This window comes from Cucumis sativus, chromosome 5, assembly GCF_000004075.3.
Source record: "Cucumis sativus cultivar 9930 chromosome 5, Cucumber_9930_V3, whole genome shotgun sequence".
In the NCBI taxonomy this organism is placed as follows: Eukaryota; Viridiplantae; Streptophyta; class Magnoliopsida; order Cucurbitales; family Cucurbitaceae; genus Cucumis; species Cucumis sativus.
Window position 1 is genome coordinate 7,038,972 of NC_026659.2, and position 17,861 is coordinate 7,056,832.

The 17,861-nt window shown below is 29.2% G+C and overlaps 2 protein-coding genes across 3 annotated transcripts; one reads left to right on the plus strand and one right to left on the minus strand.

The window, feature by feature from the left end:
- Window positions 1-81: 81 nt before the first annotated feature.
- LOC101217296 (WRKY transcription factor 55) lies at window positions 82-6,369 on the plus strand. The gene is made up of 3 exons (XM_004146420.3): window positions 82-653; window positions 1,633-1,764; window positions 5,814-6,369. Exons 1-3 carry the CDS (start codon window positions 250-252, stop codon window positions 6,229-6,231), a joined length of 954 nt encoding a protein of 317 aa, XP_004146468.1. The 5' UTR covers window positions 82-249; the 3' UTR covers window positions 6,232-6,369.
- A 1,925-nt stretch (window positions 6,370-8,294) lies between these two features.
- Window positions 8,295-11,686, minus strand: WRKY34 (probable WRKY transcription factor 54-like). 2 transcript variants are annotated; one of them, XM_031884948.1, is made up of 3 exons: window positions 10,893-11,686; window positions 10,620-10,724; window positions 8,295-8,960 (listed from the first exon to the last, which is right to left on the minus strand). In XM_031884948.1, exons 1-3 carry the CDS (start codon window positions 11,207-11,209, stop codon window positions 8,534-8,536), a joined length of 849 nt encoding a protein of 282 aa, XP_031740808.1. In that variant the 5' UTR covers window positions 11,210-11,686; the 3' UTR covers window positions 8,295-8,533. The 2 variants fall into 2 exon arrangements, with proteins under 2 accessions (XP_031740808.1, NP_001267638.1); NM_001280709.1 differs by having other exon boundaries at window positions 8,534-8,960; window positions 10,620-10,697; window positions 10,893-11,209.
- Between the last annotated feature and the right edge of the window lie 6,175 nt (window positions 11,687-17,861).

The following is a 17,861-nucleotide window of genomic DNA, read 5'->3' on the forward strand; positions in this document are numbered from 1 at the left end:
AATTTTGTTGAAATTTTACTTTGACCAATGACCATGACCAAGTCCCTCTTTTCTTTTTTTTTCTTTTCTCCCCAATTGCTCCCTCCTTTTATATTTATTCATTTTTTTTGTACCGTATACAAGAAACATGTTATATTCAATAATCAATCAGAAAACTTTGGGTTATAAAGTTTTTCATACTCTCAATACATACATATATATATATATATTTCTTTTGTGGTATTATAAAAGCTTCAAAGTTTTCTTGCCATGGAAGAAGCCATTATTTCTTTGATTCTTCGTGGGTGTTCTTTGGCAAGGCAATTGGAATTCAACGTTTTAAATTTGGGGAGTAATAATATCAATATTTCTGATCAATCCCATTTCATGGCTCGATCATGTGATGAGATTTTGGGTGTTTTTTCCGCCGCCAAGGACCGGCTGGGCAGCCACGAACCACCGCCTCTCACAGGGGTTCAGGGGGAGGTCGGGTTGGAGGAGTGGTTGAAATCTACTTGCTCTCAAGCTATGGAGTTGTCGCAAATGCAGATGATATCTCCGTCCCCGCCGTCTGCGATTGTGTCGGTTCCGGCGGCTGTGAAGGATTCTGGGAAGCTTATGGCAATGGGTCTTTCTTCTTCTTCCTCCTCCTCGTCGACAAAAGCACGAAGACGGTATTGATTTTTTATGGTTAAAATTATGCATTGTGATTGTGTTAAAATTATGCATCCTGATTGTGTCAACCCTAAACTCTCAACCACAACCAAAGTGAGTAATTTAACCTAAAACTTCAAAAAGAGAGAGAGAGAGAGAGAAGATAATAAAAGCTCTAAGGTGGATGGAATTGGGTTTGGTAAAGCATGGGAAAGGGAAAGAATTGGATGGGCTTTTCCTCGAAGTTAAGTATGAAAAGTGTACAATGTAAAACAAGATAATGCTTCTTTTTGTGTCCTTTTCACTTTGTTCATCATTTGATTAAATTGTTTAATTTTTTAACTCCTTAACATATTTATTTGTTGAGTCATATTTGCTTTGTTGCTTCATAACTATTTAGTTTCAATTTTTTGAATTTTGAAACTTGTGTAACTTAATAACTAAACATTTATACTTTTATCTAAATTTATTCAAAAAAAATTTAAAAATTAATTAGGGTTTCTTTTGATAATTATTTCGACCCATTTGATTATTACTTTGCTCTTTTTTTAATTTTTATTTGTTTTATTACAACTATTTTACCATTGCATTTCATCATTCTTTACTAAACCCTTAATACTTAGCTTTATTTTTTTAAATTAAAAATATACTAGTGATTATAAGCTTAACTTTTTAAAAGAACAATCAAAACAAATTATTATCGAGTGGAGCTTGAATCTTTTTTTTTTTTTCTAATTTTTTAGTTAAAAGTAAACTTCTTAGGTAATAGACATTACATTGATTCATAAATTTCTTTGTTTATAATGTTATAATACCCATCCGTACTATTTTGGCTTTCAAAACTTTTTATGTTTTAAAATTATCGAAATAAAATTTTAAAAAAATAATATTTATAGGGTTATTTAATTTTTATATACCAAAAGTTGACATTAATTTATGGCTGTGTATTGAACTATTGTAGAAGATTTGTGTGTTGACATGAAATGGTGGTTTGAGCAGAAAAGATGATACGGAGAAGAGAACAGTGAGGGTGGGGGCGCCGCGCATAGGAAACACAGAGCTGCCGCCCGACGACGGCTTCACATGGCGGAAATATGGACAGAAGGAGATTCTTGGCTCTAGGTTTCCCAGGTTTGTTTTTCGTTTTTTTTATTTTCCCCTTTTTTCCTTTCACACATTTCATTTCCTTTTTGTTTTGGCTTTTGAAAAATGTTTACATTTTGGTTTCGGGTGATCTTTTCCATCCTTAGTTTCGTTTTAAGTTGTCTATTATTTTAAGTTTATGATTGTTTCTTCCTATCTGATCACTATCTCTTTCCTTTTGCTGTTTTTCACATTTTTAACTAAACCTTGCTTTAGTTTTTCAAATTATGTTAAATGTTTTAATGTTTCTTTAACCCAACACACAAAAAAAAAAAAAAAACATTATAAAGAAAGATTTGAGAAAATAAATAAACATTCTCAAATTTAAAAAAACAAAAACAAAATTATTATCAAAATGAACAGAATAAATAATAAATAATGTTTGTAAACTTTTAAATGATTGATGAAATATTTGGGATAATTTTAGCTGTAATTACAAGTTCGAAGGGTAGAACCCTAATTCAGAAGTGGGTTTTTTCTATAAAAAAAAATTATCTTAAATAACTTGAAAATATCTAAAAAAATATAGCAAAATTTAAAAAGTTATGGTAATATAATTTAAAATTTTATTGTATTTTGTAAATGTATTGGTCGATTATTCTATATTTTACTTTTTTTTCTCATTATATTTATTAAATTATGGTTTACAAATTCATAAATTTGGAAGATGAATAACATCTCATTTATCTATATAAAAAAAAATCATGTTAATCTTTAGAGGGAAAAAAAACAAACAGAATTTATCATATTAAGAATGTTTGAAGCAATTCTCTCTAAGTTTCAAACAAATTTTTTGTTTTCTTGTAAAATGCCAAATTAGTATGAAAATATTTTCAATAATTAAAGTTCATTTTCATCCTTTATTCCTTGGTTGATTAAATTTACTAACCCTAATTCTTATTTCATCAATTGAAACTGTCATTTTCTCTTTACAACTAAAGGTAGCAATATAGAGTTTACTCATGAAAGTCAGCATTAAACCACAAAAATGAATGATTAGTGCTTCAACTTTGGTTACTAACTATTTAGTCTCCCTGTTTTTTTCAATTTATAACAATTTTACTTCTTGAACTTTAATAAGTAATAATAACTTAATCCATGTGCTTTTTACTACTTATAATTATTTGATTTTTATCCTGAACCTTTTCATCAAAATTAAGTGGCCAATTTTTTTAGTAATTATGATCTAGTTTGTATAATTTATCATTTAAGTTTTAAGTTTCAATCCATTTATCAATCTACAAGTAAGAAAAATCGAGAACAAACTAGTGCTTAAAGAAGAAATTTCAAATGACATAAAATGCCTAAATCCATGACAAAATATTCATAAGTTTTTTTTTAAAAAAAGACAAGTTGTTGTTATTAGTAATAATATTATTATTAACCAAAACATGGAAAAATAGTATTTTGAGTGAGTAACAAGAATTTAATGCATCTAATCAAATATTTGAAAGAAAAAATTATATTAATTATTAATTAGAATGATAATGAGTGTGATATTGTCATATTAAGCCTAACTCAATTGGTATAAGAGGGTGTTAATAACTACAGAGGTTCAATCCTTATTTTAATTGTAGAGAAAAAATAAATCTTATATAGTGAAATTTGTTATTTAATCAGTCAAATAAATAATTAGTTTTTATATATCGAGCTAGATTAATTTTTTTTTGGGGGGGAAATCAAAACTTTGCTGTTCATTCTTTATCAAATTTGACCCTAAATTTAAGTAAATGGTGTAATTTATAGAAATTAACTTATCAAAATATTACAATTTGAACTTTCTCGTAACTCCTTGCTTCAAACATAGTTAAAGTTATATAATATAGCATATATGTATGATAAAATTTTAAACAAAAATGATATTAGAACTAATTTTTGTATTGAAATATATCTTGATAAAACTATTCAACGATGACAACGTGAGTTTAGCTTAACAAAAATATATGTACGTTGTTTTTAAAAAACTATTTAATGATTAATTTTTAGATTTGTTAACGTTTGTTTTTTTTTGGAAAGTTATATATTCAAATTAATGAGCTGATAGAAAATTTTTTATATATTATTTTGGTTAAAAATGGCTGAGGGTAATTTGAGTTTTGTTTGGTAACGTTATAATTTTTCTTTTTAAATTATATTTAATTATTTATCAATATCTTTTTCACTTCTATATGGTTTGTTTGTTATATATATAATTTTTATCAATACTTTTTAAATTATATTTAGTTATTTATCAATATTTGATAGATTTTGGTTCGTAAATAGTTTTAGTTTTTATTATACTTTTAAAATGTCCTAAACCCAAATTATTGAAATAAATTTAGAGAAAATGTGCTAATTTTTTTTTTTTTTAAAAAAAAACGAATTGAGTATCAAAAGTGGGTTTAAGGTTCAATTAGATTTTTGTTCCTTTTATAAATATTAGGCTACAATTAGATTGAATTGAAAGGTCATAGTCCATACATTGATTCAACTTAATTAATAGGTTTTTGGTCAAAACAAATTCTTAACTTTAATTTTTTTAAATTTAAAGTCTCTTTACATCAAGTAATCTTCAGATTCTTGTTCTCCCCCTCAAAATGATAATAATAATTATTAGCACGTTTAATTTTTTTTTTTATGAAAACAAAAGTTTTAGAATTAAATAAAAAAAGAAAGAAAGAAAAAAGAAAAAACACAATCTTGTGCACTTTTGGGGAAATTAGTTTTTCTTTTTCCCTAAGAAAAAGTTTGTTTGTTTGCTTTTTTTTTTCTAAAAAAAAAATATAAGTTGATGGATTGTTGATATAAATAATTGAATATTTGACTCATTCAATTCAAAACAAATTAAAGTGCTTTTGTTCTACTTCAAAATGTGGGACACCTTTTTTTAATTTGTGACTATTTCTTTGGTCAATAATTCTTCTACATTTGATGCTTTCAATTATATTAAATTAAACATTTCCATGGCTCGTGGAATTTGAATTTTCATTCCCTTCCACACCTTCTTCATTCAAATTAAACTTATTTCATTAACACAACTTAACATTTTCATTTACTACTTAATTTCCTTTTACAACTTGTTTTAGTTAAGATGTATATTATTTAATTTTAGTTTTGAAAGAAAAATATTCTATTAAGAGATTTGTTTCCTAAGGTTAATTTCAACACACACATATACATTTATGCTTACAAATATGTATGTGTTTGGTGTGGGATTCTTAAATTTGGTTCATCTCTAAACCATTAAATTAGTTGTAATTACCATGCAATTTTATTTAATATTAAATGTTGTATTAATTTTAAATTCAAAATTTAATCACATTATCTTTCTATTGTTTTAAAAATTAAAATCTAAATTATATTGTCTGAATGTAGTAAATCTGGAAAACATAAATTATAATCGAGATTAAGAAGTGAGTGTAATATATATTTTTATTAAAAGTACTTTTAAACTTCAAATGATTATTATTATTTTTAGAATTTAGTGGTTGTTTAAAATGGTCAAGATCAAATTACTCTTAAATATATTTTTAATAATCTAAAACCAATTTGATGGTATAAATTATAAAAATTGCCTCTAAACCTTTAAAATTAAATATTAATTCTATTTTAACAATTTTAAAACCAATGGTAAACACATAAATGGTAGTAAAAGTGGTTTTGACTTGGGTTTTATACTTTTAACAAATATGAAATATTGTTTAAATCATTTTTACATTCCAATAATATTCTATCACTTGCTGTTAGTCAATCACTTATATGATATACCTTTTGTTACCCTATCACAAATTTCGACACATTTTTCTTTTCATTTTTATGACCAAAAGGTAACATATTTTTGTTTGGCTAACAATATGTTCAAATTGTTAAGGGTGCATAAAAAAACAAAAGTAGAAGAGTTTTATTAATCAAACTATATGGTTCAATTTAAACTTTTTATACTATAATGTCAAATTAAAATTGTTCTCCCCCACATATTAACCATTTCATTAATTTTTTTAGAAAAAACACAAAATATAGGAATTAAAATCATCATCTTCTTCAATTTCCTTTTGCAGAGGCTATTTCAGATGCACCCACCAGAAGCTCTACCACTGCCCAGCCAAGAAGCACGTCCAACGCCTCGATGACGATCCCCACACGTTTGAAGTCACCTACCGCGGCGAGCATACATGCCACATGTCGGCCACCGCCCCCTCCGCTCCCCCGCCGCCGCCTCTCCCCACCGACCAACCCATCTCCCACTTTCACCCAGCCGCCCCCTGGCTTTCGATGGATGTGGTCGGTTCAGGGTCGACATCCGGCGCTCCGTCCACTGTACGGTACGGAAAAGACGTGGGGGATCAGTTTGCGGTGGTGGACATGGCTGACGTGATGTTCAATTCCGGGACGAGCAGTAGTAATAGTATGGACTCTATCTTTGCCGCATACGTGGGGGAGGATCACAAGTGGGAGAAAGAGGACAAGAAGAAGTAGTACAATTATTTCTTTTTCTCTAACTTTTATTTTTATTCTATTTGCAATTTTTGGTCCCTAAGCATTAGGATATTTGTCTTTCTAGTGTTCCAATGTACTTTTTTTTTAAACAAAAGAAGTTTTCATTATTTATCCCCATGTCGATGTACTTTACAAAATTTCTAATCAGTCCCCATTTTTCCAATATTATTTTATATAAAGATTTTAATTAGTCTCACCCAACTTCTGCATTACATCTCAATTTCTTTTCTTTCTTTTTTTAATTTACCCTTTGTTTATATTTTACTTTCAACTCTTATATCATATCTTATAGCTATAAATTCGTTCTAATTAACTTTAATTTTAAATACCGTTAATTACACATACTACAAAAACTGAAGCGTTTTCTTTTTTAATTTTTAATTTAGTCTAAAAGAATAATCTACTATCGTTAATGTCGTGATATATATACGATTGTGTAGTTATTTTTTAACGATGAAAAAAAAGCTTCAAATTTAAATATGATTATGTTGATTGTGAAAAATGATTGTATTGAATATGGTAAGCGATCGTGTAGTCCAATGTAAATTATATTAAAATATTCAAATCTAACGATAATTTTTAATGATCGTGTTGACTATAATAATCAATCGTTTAGATCATGTCAACATACTTGTTTAAATCATTTTAAACGATATGAATAAGATTTCAAATTTAAACAATCGTGTTGACAAATGTTAATGATTTAGATAATGTCAAAATGATATTTAAATAATCTTGATGTTCTTCAATACGAGAAAGATGAAATATAGTTTCAAACAATCTTCACCAATAATTATTATTTGAGGGAGACATGCAGTAATGTGAAAGAATTAGTGTTGTAGTCATTTTTCAAAAAAACAAAAAATATATTCATATGAATAGGAGTAATAGTAATAATAATGTTTTTATCTCATAAAATCTGTTGTAATATAGATTCTCAAATTTGATTATATATTTCATAAATATTTTCAATAATTTGGTTATTTAATCCAACAGAATTGTTTGTGCATAACAAAAAAAAAAATTATTAACAAAATATAACAAATATTTTTTTAAAATATAACAAATTCTATTTTTGAAATTTTCTATTTAATTTACTCATTTAGATATGATATACAACTAAAATAGAAGTGTGATTTAATTTTTAAATTTTTTTATAATATATAATTATTGTACATATGATATATATATTTGCTCTAAATTAACTTTAAAATGTCAATGGAAATAGTTTTATTTTAAAATAGATAAAAAGTAAAGATAAATTTTAATTATTTTTCAGTACAAATATCAATATCAATTCTTTTAACTTTTAAGTAACAAGATCATCTCAAATGATAGTTGAACTACACTTATTTATTGTTGAAATAGTATAAAAAATATGTATTATAATTAATATGAATCAGCTAACTAGGAAAAAGCACTTTCCTAATTTAGGTGTCTATTCTAAAGTTTGGCTATTTGTATTTAATTAATTAGGCACATTGAAAATTAACCCTTTATTATTATTTGATAAATCACTCAAAATGCCATTATAAGTAAAGTTTAGCATTTCATATATTAGTATTAAGTAAGTAATACACTTTTATATTTTTTTTATTATAGAAGCATATTTTAAAATGGTAACAGTCGTAATAATTTAACCTAAGCAAACATCATTTTCAAATAATGTTATAAATAGATTGGTTTGTCCAGAAAAATCACATGAAAACCACTGGTCATGAAGAGTTTTCCAATCACATTTAACGTATCACTATTTCGAAAACGAGTCTTTTTTTTGTCATATGTAGTTGTGTACGAAAAAAAGTTTCAAAATATCTTAATTTTTCATAGTGGGGTGCATGGTTGTATTAATAGTAATTAGTTTCCAAAAACCCTTTTTATATAAAAGATATTAACTAATTTACTTATTAAAAACAAAATTTACTTGGGTCATATTCAACCATCAATAAACAAAATTTACGTGGGTCATATTCAACCATCAATACTTTTGAGTTTAATGAATTTGAAATCTTTTAAAGTTGTCATATTTAGGACACATAAAATTGAAAGTTTAAAAAGCTATATCAAATAGTATTAAGGTGATTATTCAAAAAAGTTTTTGAAGTAATTTACAAAACCAAACAATTGTAAACAAATATATTCAAAGAAAATTATTACTAAACACAATTTGAAGGTCTCATCAACCTCAAACGTTCCATCATCACTAAGGTGTTATATTTTGCTTCTTTTGTATACACATATGCAGCTTCAAAATTCCCAATATATGAAAGAATCTGCATCGTCATCTTCGGTTGAGAAATAGTATGGATTCTTCGTTGTCGTTGTCATAGCCGTTGTTTGGAAGCTCCAAAAAATCCTTCAAATCCGACCATAAATCAATCTCATGATCATCTGTGGAACCACTGGTCGTGGCTGTCTCTCCTATCTTCACTACATCGTCATCACTCGGCCGCCAGGAGATCAAACTATAGCCAGTACCCTCGGTGAATGGACCGTTACAATCGATGGAGCTGAAAGATATGAGGTTGGAAGAATCGGAGAGGGTGGTAATGGCGGAGGCATCGATAGGAGAGGCAGGGCGGCGACATGTGTGGTCAGATATGTAGGTGATATTGTACATTATTTCTGAATCATCACCCTCCATTCTCTGTACTTGCTTTGTGGCTTGACAACCTTGATCAAACTTGTGAGTGCATCTATAATAGCTCCTGTTTTGTTCATTCATTCCAAATTATTATCAATGTTTGAATGCTAAATTACAAGTTTAGTGGAATAATTTTTGTAAAAGTATCTAATAAATCTGTCAACATTTTAACTTTATGTTTAATATAAAATTGAATGTTTTATTTACAATACATTATACTTTTAGATTAAACCTGGACAAATTTTAAGAAATAAAACCGAAACCAATTAGATACAAAATTAAAATTAATTTCAAGTATTCAATATTATACATAAAATTAATAGTTAAAAAAATGTTCAGATATTTTAAAAGTTTAAAAATCAATTAGGAGATCTTCCAATCATCATAAAGTTATGAGTTATTACTAATTTTAGACAGATTCTGTCAAAGATCAAGCCAAGAAAAGAAGATAAAGTAAAGTGATTTTGTTTTATATATTTAAGAAAAACATTACTCTTAATTTCCCAAGATTTTTTAAACAATTAAACAAATTAAGAATATGAAAACTTTATATCGTCCCACAAAAATTTCCAACTTTGCTTATTAAATACGCTATTCTAAACTTGACTATGGATTTGTATGTGTGTATGTTTTTTCCTCTTTTCATGAAGTGTCTCTATCCGAATTACTTCTTACAATAAGTACTTTTTGAAAAAGAAAAACAAACAAAAAACGCACTAACCCAATTAATAGATGCCAATATAATATAATGAAATGAAATTGGGTAGATATTGAGTGAGGAATGGAGTTTTTTTTCGAGAAAAAGAAAAGCAAATCGAGTGCCATTATCGTTAAATTATCCTCACTTTGAATCAACAAAAGTATTTATTTTATAAAAGGAGTAGGTAGCAACAACTTTATTTTAAAAAAATAAATAATTTAAAATTAGTAAGAAAAATAAAGGATTTCTAACCATCTTTTTTATTCTAAAATAGAAACCAATTAGATGACAAAAGAAAAGAGAGGATAGAGAGTCCGTTGATAAGTCTTACCTATTTACGAGGTATCTATTATTATTCTTTATTTTACTCTAATACCTTGTTTTGACTGTATCGCACTATGTATCATTTGATAACCCAATAAATCCATTTATAGTATCCCCAGTTCAAATCAAATTTCAAATGGAGGAATTTCAAGGATATTTAGAACTTGAGAAATCTCGGCAACGTGACTTCCTATACCCACTTATCTTTCGGGAGTATATTTACGCATTTTCTCATGATCATTTTTTAAATGGATCCATTTTGTCAGATGTATTAATACCCTATCCGCTCCATCTGGAAATTTTAGTTCAAATCCTTCGCTCCTGGGTGAAAGATGCCTCTTCTTTTCATTTATTACGGTTCTTTTTTCACGAGTATTGTAATTTGAATAGTCTTAGTACTTCAAAAAAATTGATTTCTTTTTTTTCAAAAAGAAATCGCAACGTGTTGAAGACAGCTCATGAACAGATGAGTCTAAAATAAAAGTCAAAACTAATAAAAAACGAAATAGAAATTATTTAACTCAACTAGTATAAACATATAAACATACATAGTATGAAATAGTATGAATGGTTGATCTAAAAACTTTAGAAGAATATGAAGAAGTAAATGAAATTAAAAGAGGAAAAATTGGGCGTGCGTACGGAGAGGTTGATTGGAGAATATGAAATTATTTTGTAAAAGGAAAGGGAGATAGATACCTTGGATAAGTTGTGTTGTGGATAGCTTTTTGGCCGTACTTCCTCCAACCATAGTTATCTTCCGTCGTCCTCGACGTCCTAACCGATCTCGAGTTCATCGATCTTCTGCAATTCCCCACCTCTTAACCGTTAGATCCACACAAATAATTTCACCTTCTAACCTCTTCTTTTTTTTTTCTTTTTTTTTCATATTTAAAACAATAGTAATCTATTGTAATAACAACAATAATCATATATAATAATCTCATCTTTTCCATTTCAAGAGAGAGATACCTTCTTTTGTTGGCACGTGATGGATTATCCTTAACCGCCCTGCTCCGCCGTGATTCGCCGGAATCTAGATCGGAGCAAAGGGAATGATCAGGACAGCTCAACTCCTCGCCAGCGGACTCCAGAATGGAGATCGCTTCGGTGATGGAAGTCAAGATCTTGGTAGCAAGAGCTCGCTTGTCCTGCTCCGTCGCGGTCGCTGACTGGAGAAGAATCCGAAGGTGAGCTGCTGAGTCTTGGCCAGGGAGAAGCTTCGCCGTGATCTTCCTCCTTAGCTCTGCCGGCGAAATACGGCCGTGAGAAAACTCCGGCGCATCCATGTTGTTTATGAATATTCTATATATATGTATCTCTCTAAACCCACAAGATTTTTGAGTGTCTTAGCTTTGATTTTGGATGTGGAATGAATCACCCAACAAAAAATGGCGATGCGATGAGATTTATAAAGAGTGAGTGATATTATATATATACACACACATATATAAAAAATAATAAAAAAATATATAAAATATAGAGGTGACCGACCCCACACACATATATATATGAAAGATACACCACAGACCATACCCTAGTCCCCGTGGGACGTCTTCTTCTTCTTCTTCTTCTTCTTCTTCTTCTAAATCTCTAGAAACCTTTTTATTGCCGTCATTTGTATTGTGTCCTACACAAGTGTATCAATTCTCAATTTTTACGTCCCTAATGCTATAAATCTTAAAAGTTGAAAGTTCTGTATCTTATCTTATCTTTTTGTTTTGAATTATATTATATGGTTATTGAAAAAAGAAAATAAAAAAGCAAAAGAAACTTAAGAGCATGTGTGGGTACGTATTAAATATGAAATATGAGATCCATTCAATGTTCTGCAACTTTGATTGAACATTAAATTTAAAAGACAAGTAGAGAATGGTCCATTCAAAATATTTTGTAAATATTTTCTAATTCCCATGATATGAAATAAAATCCTATACTTTTGAATTTGTTTATACGAATCTTCATAGAAATTTGGAAATTAGAAATTGATGATAAGTGTATTAAATAATTAAAAAAAAAAAAGAAAAAACAAGAAAAGAAATAAAAGGAGAATAAGTAATGAAGGTGAAAAGAGAAAAGGGGAAGGTGAGAGGAAGGAAGTTAGGGAAAATGAAAGGGAGCAATGACGTGATAAGCATGACGTATGGGAGTGAAGTCATATTGATGTTAGATAGTGGAAGAGGCTGCCATTAATATTTTCTAAAAGCCAAATTATAGGCTTACAGCTGTTTTATTTTACTTTATTTATTTTCCCTCAAACTTTAATATTTTAAATTTTAGTTTTTAGGGGATGAGGACTATTCTTTTGTTTTTTTCTTCAATTTTAAAAACCCTATCTCACTTCTTCTAATTTACAACTGCTTCCATTTTAGTCTTTTACTTTTATATTTTAAATCTTACCCTTTCATATTTCGAATATGATATGTTTAAACTATCATAATAAAAATTATTAAACCCATTAAAAAGTACCTACACCAAACTAACATTTATAACATCTAAAATAATGGAGTGATGTGCTGAATTGAAGAAGGCAACATATTTAATTATAGACTTGTACTTTATATCTTCCATATTTGTATCCGAGGATACATTCAAAAATTAAGTTCTTATTCAATTAACATCTAATTACATTTATATATGCAATTGATGTAAGAGAGACCAAAAGAACAATAAAACATCATTAGATCTATTAAATATATAATTGGTGATACAATAGTTTGAGTGTATTTCAACTGTACTTGTCATTAAATTAAAATTACGGTTTTCTTTTTTTAAAAAAGATCTTATATGTTATTAGTGGATTTTTACCCTCAAATTTTAGAAATGAAAGAAGTGTGGACCCTAAAGTCAAATAAATACATCTTCCAAACTAATCTACCCAAGTTTTTATGAACTCACTCATACCATTACATCAAATTTAACCAATTATAGCAAAAAAAAATGGATAGATATAAAAAGAAAAAAAAAAAACTCAACAGAACAATAAAATGTTCAAACATAGCCAAAACGATAACAACATTATTTAAGGTGGAATGTAGTGAGGATTAATGAAAATATGAGGGGTGTTGAAATGCGTAAAGAATAGTAATATTCAACCGTGATAGGAGAATGGGATCATGAAGCATGAAAACTATCGAAAAGAGAGTTTAGTTGAAAATTGTGCAAACATAATAAGTTTGATAGTACAAATCGGACTCAAAACATGAATTTTTGGTTACATATTACATATCGACTGTTACATTACGAACATCCAAATGCCCCTTAGTTTCTACCAATATATTCTTGTCCCAGCACAAAAATTGCTCGTTAGGCAAACAATTAAGACCTTTTATTCCTGGAGGTTCAAAATTATAGATATAGATCTGTCAAAATGACCATATATTTTTTTGGAGTAATAATTTATAAGAACAGTTGGAAAAATATAAATCATTAATAAGTATAGCTCAAATGACTTTATATTTGTCCTATCCATCTCAAAGTTTGATTATCTACCATATATTATGTTAAAAACAAAAATATTTGAAAATATTTAGTTAACCGTATTTATTCGTTAGGAAGACATCTTATTAAGATTAAGATTACATAGTTTACTAATAAATCTCTAACTAATATTTTCTTTTTTTTGTGATTTACATATTTCTTTAACCTAATTTTAATTTATACTTGTTTAACTTTAATTTTAATTTTTGTTTAATAATGTTACCTTTTTTTAAAAAAAGCAAAAGATAGAGTAGAGGGAAAGTACTCTAAAAATAAGGATAGTGAAGTTGTGTACCCCGTTCGACTAGGTTAAGTTGTGGATCCGACACATGACAAGGCATTGATGTAAACCTCGAATCCTAAGGGACATAGATTGTTTTTTTCAAGAACTTGAAAGAGGTTTGGTTTTGTGCCATAGTCAGTGGAAAAACGGAAAGGCTAAATTGTTAAGGTTTAAAAAGTTAAAGAGGTGAATTTGAAAAAGAAGAGAAATTTTGGCTTAGTACGGAAGTTTGACATTTTAATTGAGGGCTAGGTGAGAAGAGTAGTTTGAGAGTTTATTTGGGCATTTTGTGTATGGCCGAGAAGGACAAAGTGAACCTGTAAGGGTCGACATTTTGGTTGTTGGCTAGGCGAGGAAAGTGATTGGGAGGATAGTGTGAAGCATTAAGATTGGTGAGAAGACATGGTATTAGAGATCATTTTGAGCATATGACCATGCGTTTGGAGGTTTGCGACAAGGCTAGAGAGGTTAGTTGACAGTTTGGCATGTCCTTGCCATTTTGGTATTTAGGGTTAGGCGTTTTGAGTGGAGTTTGATGAGATGGAGAAGAGGTTGAGTCGGTTAAGTGGATTCTAAGTTTCATGTGTACGCATAGGTTAAATTTCGACTGTAGCAGGAGTCAATAAAGATATATTCATACAGACTTAAGCATAAATTAGTCAATTTGGATGAACATTTCTCTCAAACCACTAGTGCGTTTTGGCTGAAATTGGTCTCAAAAGTTCAAAAATTAAGTCTATTTTCTAAATTGGGTCTGCCGAACAAATTTGAGAAAGGAAAGATTGAGTTTGAGTTGAGAGAGGAGAGAAAGGTCATTCTCGAGAGAAATATGAGCAGTGTTAACTTCCAGGAGGCTATAGAGTTCATCACGAATATTTTTTTTTGCTGAATTTTTTAGGTAAAACAATTAAGACAATTTAAAGAAACTTTGTAGAATAAAGTATTTTCATTTAAGTTTTGTATTTTAAGTTATAAATCTCTAAAGTAGAAGTAAGGTTTTGGCAGAATTTGAGTTTCTAAGCAAGAGAGGTTTTTGGCCAAGTGTCATGGATTTGTAAGGCTAGTTGGGCATGATTTTTGGGTTAACAGAGGTTAGCATGGCGTTTTGGGTTGATGTTGGATGCATAATACAAGTGTAGCCAAGGAAACACATGACAAGCCATGCGATCGAAGGCCATGCGAGATGTGTTGGGCGTGCGAGCAATGCCCCTTGTGAGGTTAGCACGCGGCTGGCTTGCCTAGATCATGCGAGTGCATGTAGCCTCTACCGCCTACCCCATGCGCGATTCATGCCAAATAGGTGTTTTTAGGGTTATTTTTTTTATATTTTTAGAAATTCTAAGCAAAGTTTGGATGTTTTCCTAATAAAAGGGAATTAATTGGAGTTATTTTCCATTATTTTAGGACAAGAAGAAATTGTGCAAGTCTACAGATCAAGGGTTTAAGCTCCGAGTAGTGAGTGGTAAAATAAGTTTAAATTAATTTCTAAATCTTATCATTCATCCAATATCTTTACGCATACTTTGATATATGAATGTTTGAGTTTACTGACTTATGAGAATGTTTTAAGAAGTATTAAAGTATGTTATTTAGAAATAATTCCAAAACATGTATTATAGTTAAGCCTATTAATATTTGCAAGTCATGTTTTACAAGTGTGTTTGAGTTCTGATATGGTAAAGTTTACCATTTTAGAAAGATATTTGAAAAGCATGAGTTTAATGAGAATGATTTAAATAGAAAACCATGGTACTCTATATACCGAGTTTTCGACGATCAATGTGTACAACAATGCAAGGGTAAGGGATTGAACTAACCACTTAGCCACTACCACTGAGTTCATGCAAGACACTATGATTAGCGCTCTGTTATCTTGACTGAGAATATAGATCAGACACGATAGGTCGAGCTAGTTCCTATCGTGATCGAGTTTCCTAGGTGTAGAGTATACAGAGATAAAAGCGTATTTGAAAGTTAGAATGTTCGAAAGAGTTTAATTTAAAGAAATAATAAAGATTTTATACTTATGTAAGTTAATGAAAAAGATTAAACATAATTTGTTTTATAAAATCATCGCTCACTAGGCTATTTAGCTCAACCTTTCCAAATGTTTTCTTACTTTTCAAGTAGACGTTGTGATCTGGAAGCCTGACCGTCTCCAAGTTTGTTGTGCAAAAGTTGTAGATAGTTTTAATGTTGTTGGTTAGTACTTAGGCTTACCCATATTGTGTACATAGGTTTTGTTAAGGGGTTCCGTTATAAGCACAGTTGTAGTTTCTGTTTGGTTCTAAAAAGGATAATTTGGATGTAATGACATTTAGCCTAAAACTTGTTTTGGTTTTTGTAAAGAGGTTTGTGTTAGTTATGTTCTTCTACTTTCCCCTGCGTATGTTTTATTTTGCTCAAGTTATTTAGCATGATTAAGGATCTGTAGTCAGGGTCAACTAGTGTTGTTTAGAGACGAAAAACAACATTGGTTGGTTTCACACTACATCTCGAGCTGAGTGTGCAAGTGCTCGAGGTAGGGTGTGACAATTGAAATCATTGCTTATAATTTGTATGAGATACTTCCTTTATTGTGGTTTTCAGCTGTCGGAGAAGAGAGACAGCATCTCATTGCACTATCCCTTTTGATCAGCATATTGCATCGTACATAGAGGTTAACTTCAGGATTTCTTGGACTTTCTCAAATTGGATTCATGCAATTGAATTGACACCTCATTATTGCTTTAGTAGAGCGTTGGAAACCAGAGACTACACATTTCATATGCCTTGTGGGAATGCACCATCACATTGCAGGACGTTGCGATCCAATTGGGGTTACTGGTGGACGGAGGAGCATATTGTGGGATCGTTAATGTATAACTGAAAACAAATGTGAAGGTTTCTTAGGAGTTCTACCACCTGATATGAAAGGTCAAAGACCTTCCAGGGTTGACCAAACAGTTTGTAGAATTGCCACTAGATCATGAAGTTGCGAACATTCAAAGATATGCTCGTGCATATACTATGGAACTCATTAGAGGTTTTTTTGTTTGCCAACAATTCAAATACTCTGATACATTATATGTTTTTTCCGCTTTTAAGCAATTTCGACCATGCTAGTACATACTCTTGGACCGTTGCATGCTTGCATGGCTTTATAAGGAATATAAATTTATACCGTCAACTTTAGGGTCTATATAGAATAAATATTAGCGAAAAGTAAGCAACTTAACTTTCTTTCTTCTTTCTTAAATTAAATATGTTAATGACATGTGAGACTTATAATTATACATATTAAACTCTAAACTTTCGGAAATAAATCAATTTAGGCTCAATTGAAATGTTTTTTTAAAAAAATTCATACAAGTTACCACAATCTAATTTGTTAAATTCGTAATTCAAAAAGTGAACACACATATAAAAATTGATAACAATTAGAAGCTCAATTGAATTAAAATAAGTAGCTATTCCCTAATTAATAACAATTAGAAGCTCAATTGAAAAAAAAAACTAATAATTTCTCAATTTAAAAAAAAAGGGTGTAAGGGTAAATTAAGATATAATTGTTTGATATTAAATTAAAATGAATAGTACTTGAAAATTAGGTGTTTTTAGTGAATATTTTTGCTTAAAACTTAAGAATAAAAAAGATTGCACACAAGATTGAGGTGGAGGCTACCAAATATTTTAATAACAAAACTGAAAAGAAAAAGTATATATTATTGAAGAAAAAAAATCTTATTATATTTTTATTATATTTCACTACTATAAATAAATCATTGTGTTTGGATTGGCTAAAGGGTCTGACTTAATACATTCATGTCCCACCCAAATTCTTTTATCTTTTATTTATTTAAATATATTATTTTGTCACCACAATTGTACTATTCTATTGATTTATTTGTATATTCTTAAAAAAAAAAAACTAAAAAACGACACCTAATAAACCTACAAATTATGAGTTTCAAACATCCAGGATTAATTGACTAGCACTTTTAATCGAGTTAATTAGAATTCCTTAACTAATCAGAATTGTCCATTATAGCTCATAATTGTACTCTCCTCACTTTTGATATATTTGTGTTCACTTTATATAACTATAATTAGTAAGTCAACCATTCATAGACTCTCCGCTTTATCCTCAAGATTACATCTTGTTCCTTAAGCTTATGTCGATCCCTCTAATGAACAAT

Bases quoted from the DNA above. Each gene is read 5' to 3' on its own strand.
- LOC101217296 (XM_004146420.3), top strand. From the start codon at position 250: ATGGAAGAAGCCATTATTTCTTTGATTCTTCGTGGGTGTTCTTTGGCA. The intron at 654-1,632 runs GTATTGATTTTT...TGGTTTGAGCAG, and splicing joins TCGACAAAAGCACGAAGACG to AAAAGATGATACGGAGAAGA. The intron at 1,765-5,813 runs GTTTGTTTTTCG...TTCCTTTTGCAG, and splicing joins CTTGGCTCTAGGTTTCCCAG to AGGCTATTTCAGATGCACCC.
- WRKY34 (XM_031884948.1), bottom strand. From the start codon at position 11,209: ATGGATGCGCCGGAGTTTTCTCACGGCCGTATTTCGCCGGCAGAGCTA. The intron at 10,725-10,892 runs GTATCTCTCTCT...GGGGAATTGCAG, and splicing joins TCACGTGCCAACAAAAGAAG to AAGATCGATGAACTCGAGAT. The intron at 8,961-10,619 runs GTATCTATCTCC...TGAACAAAACAG, and splicing joins CACAACACAACTTATCCAAG to GAGCTATTATAGATGCACTC.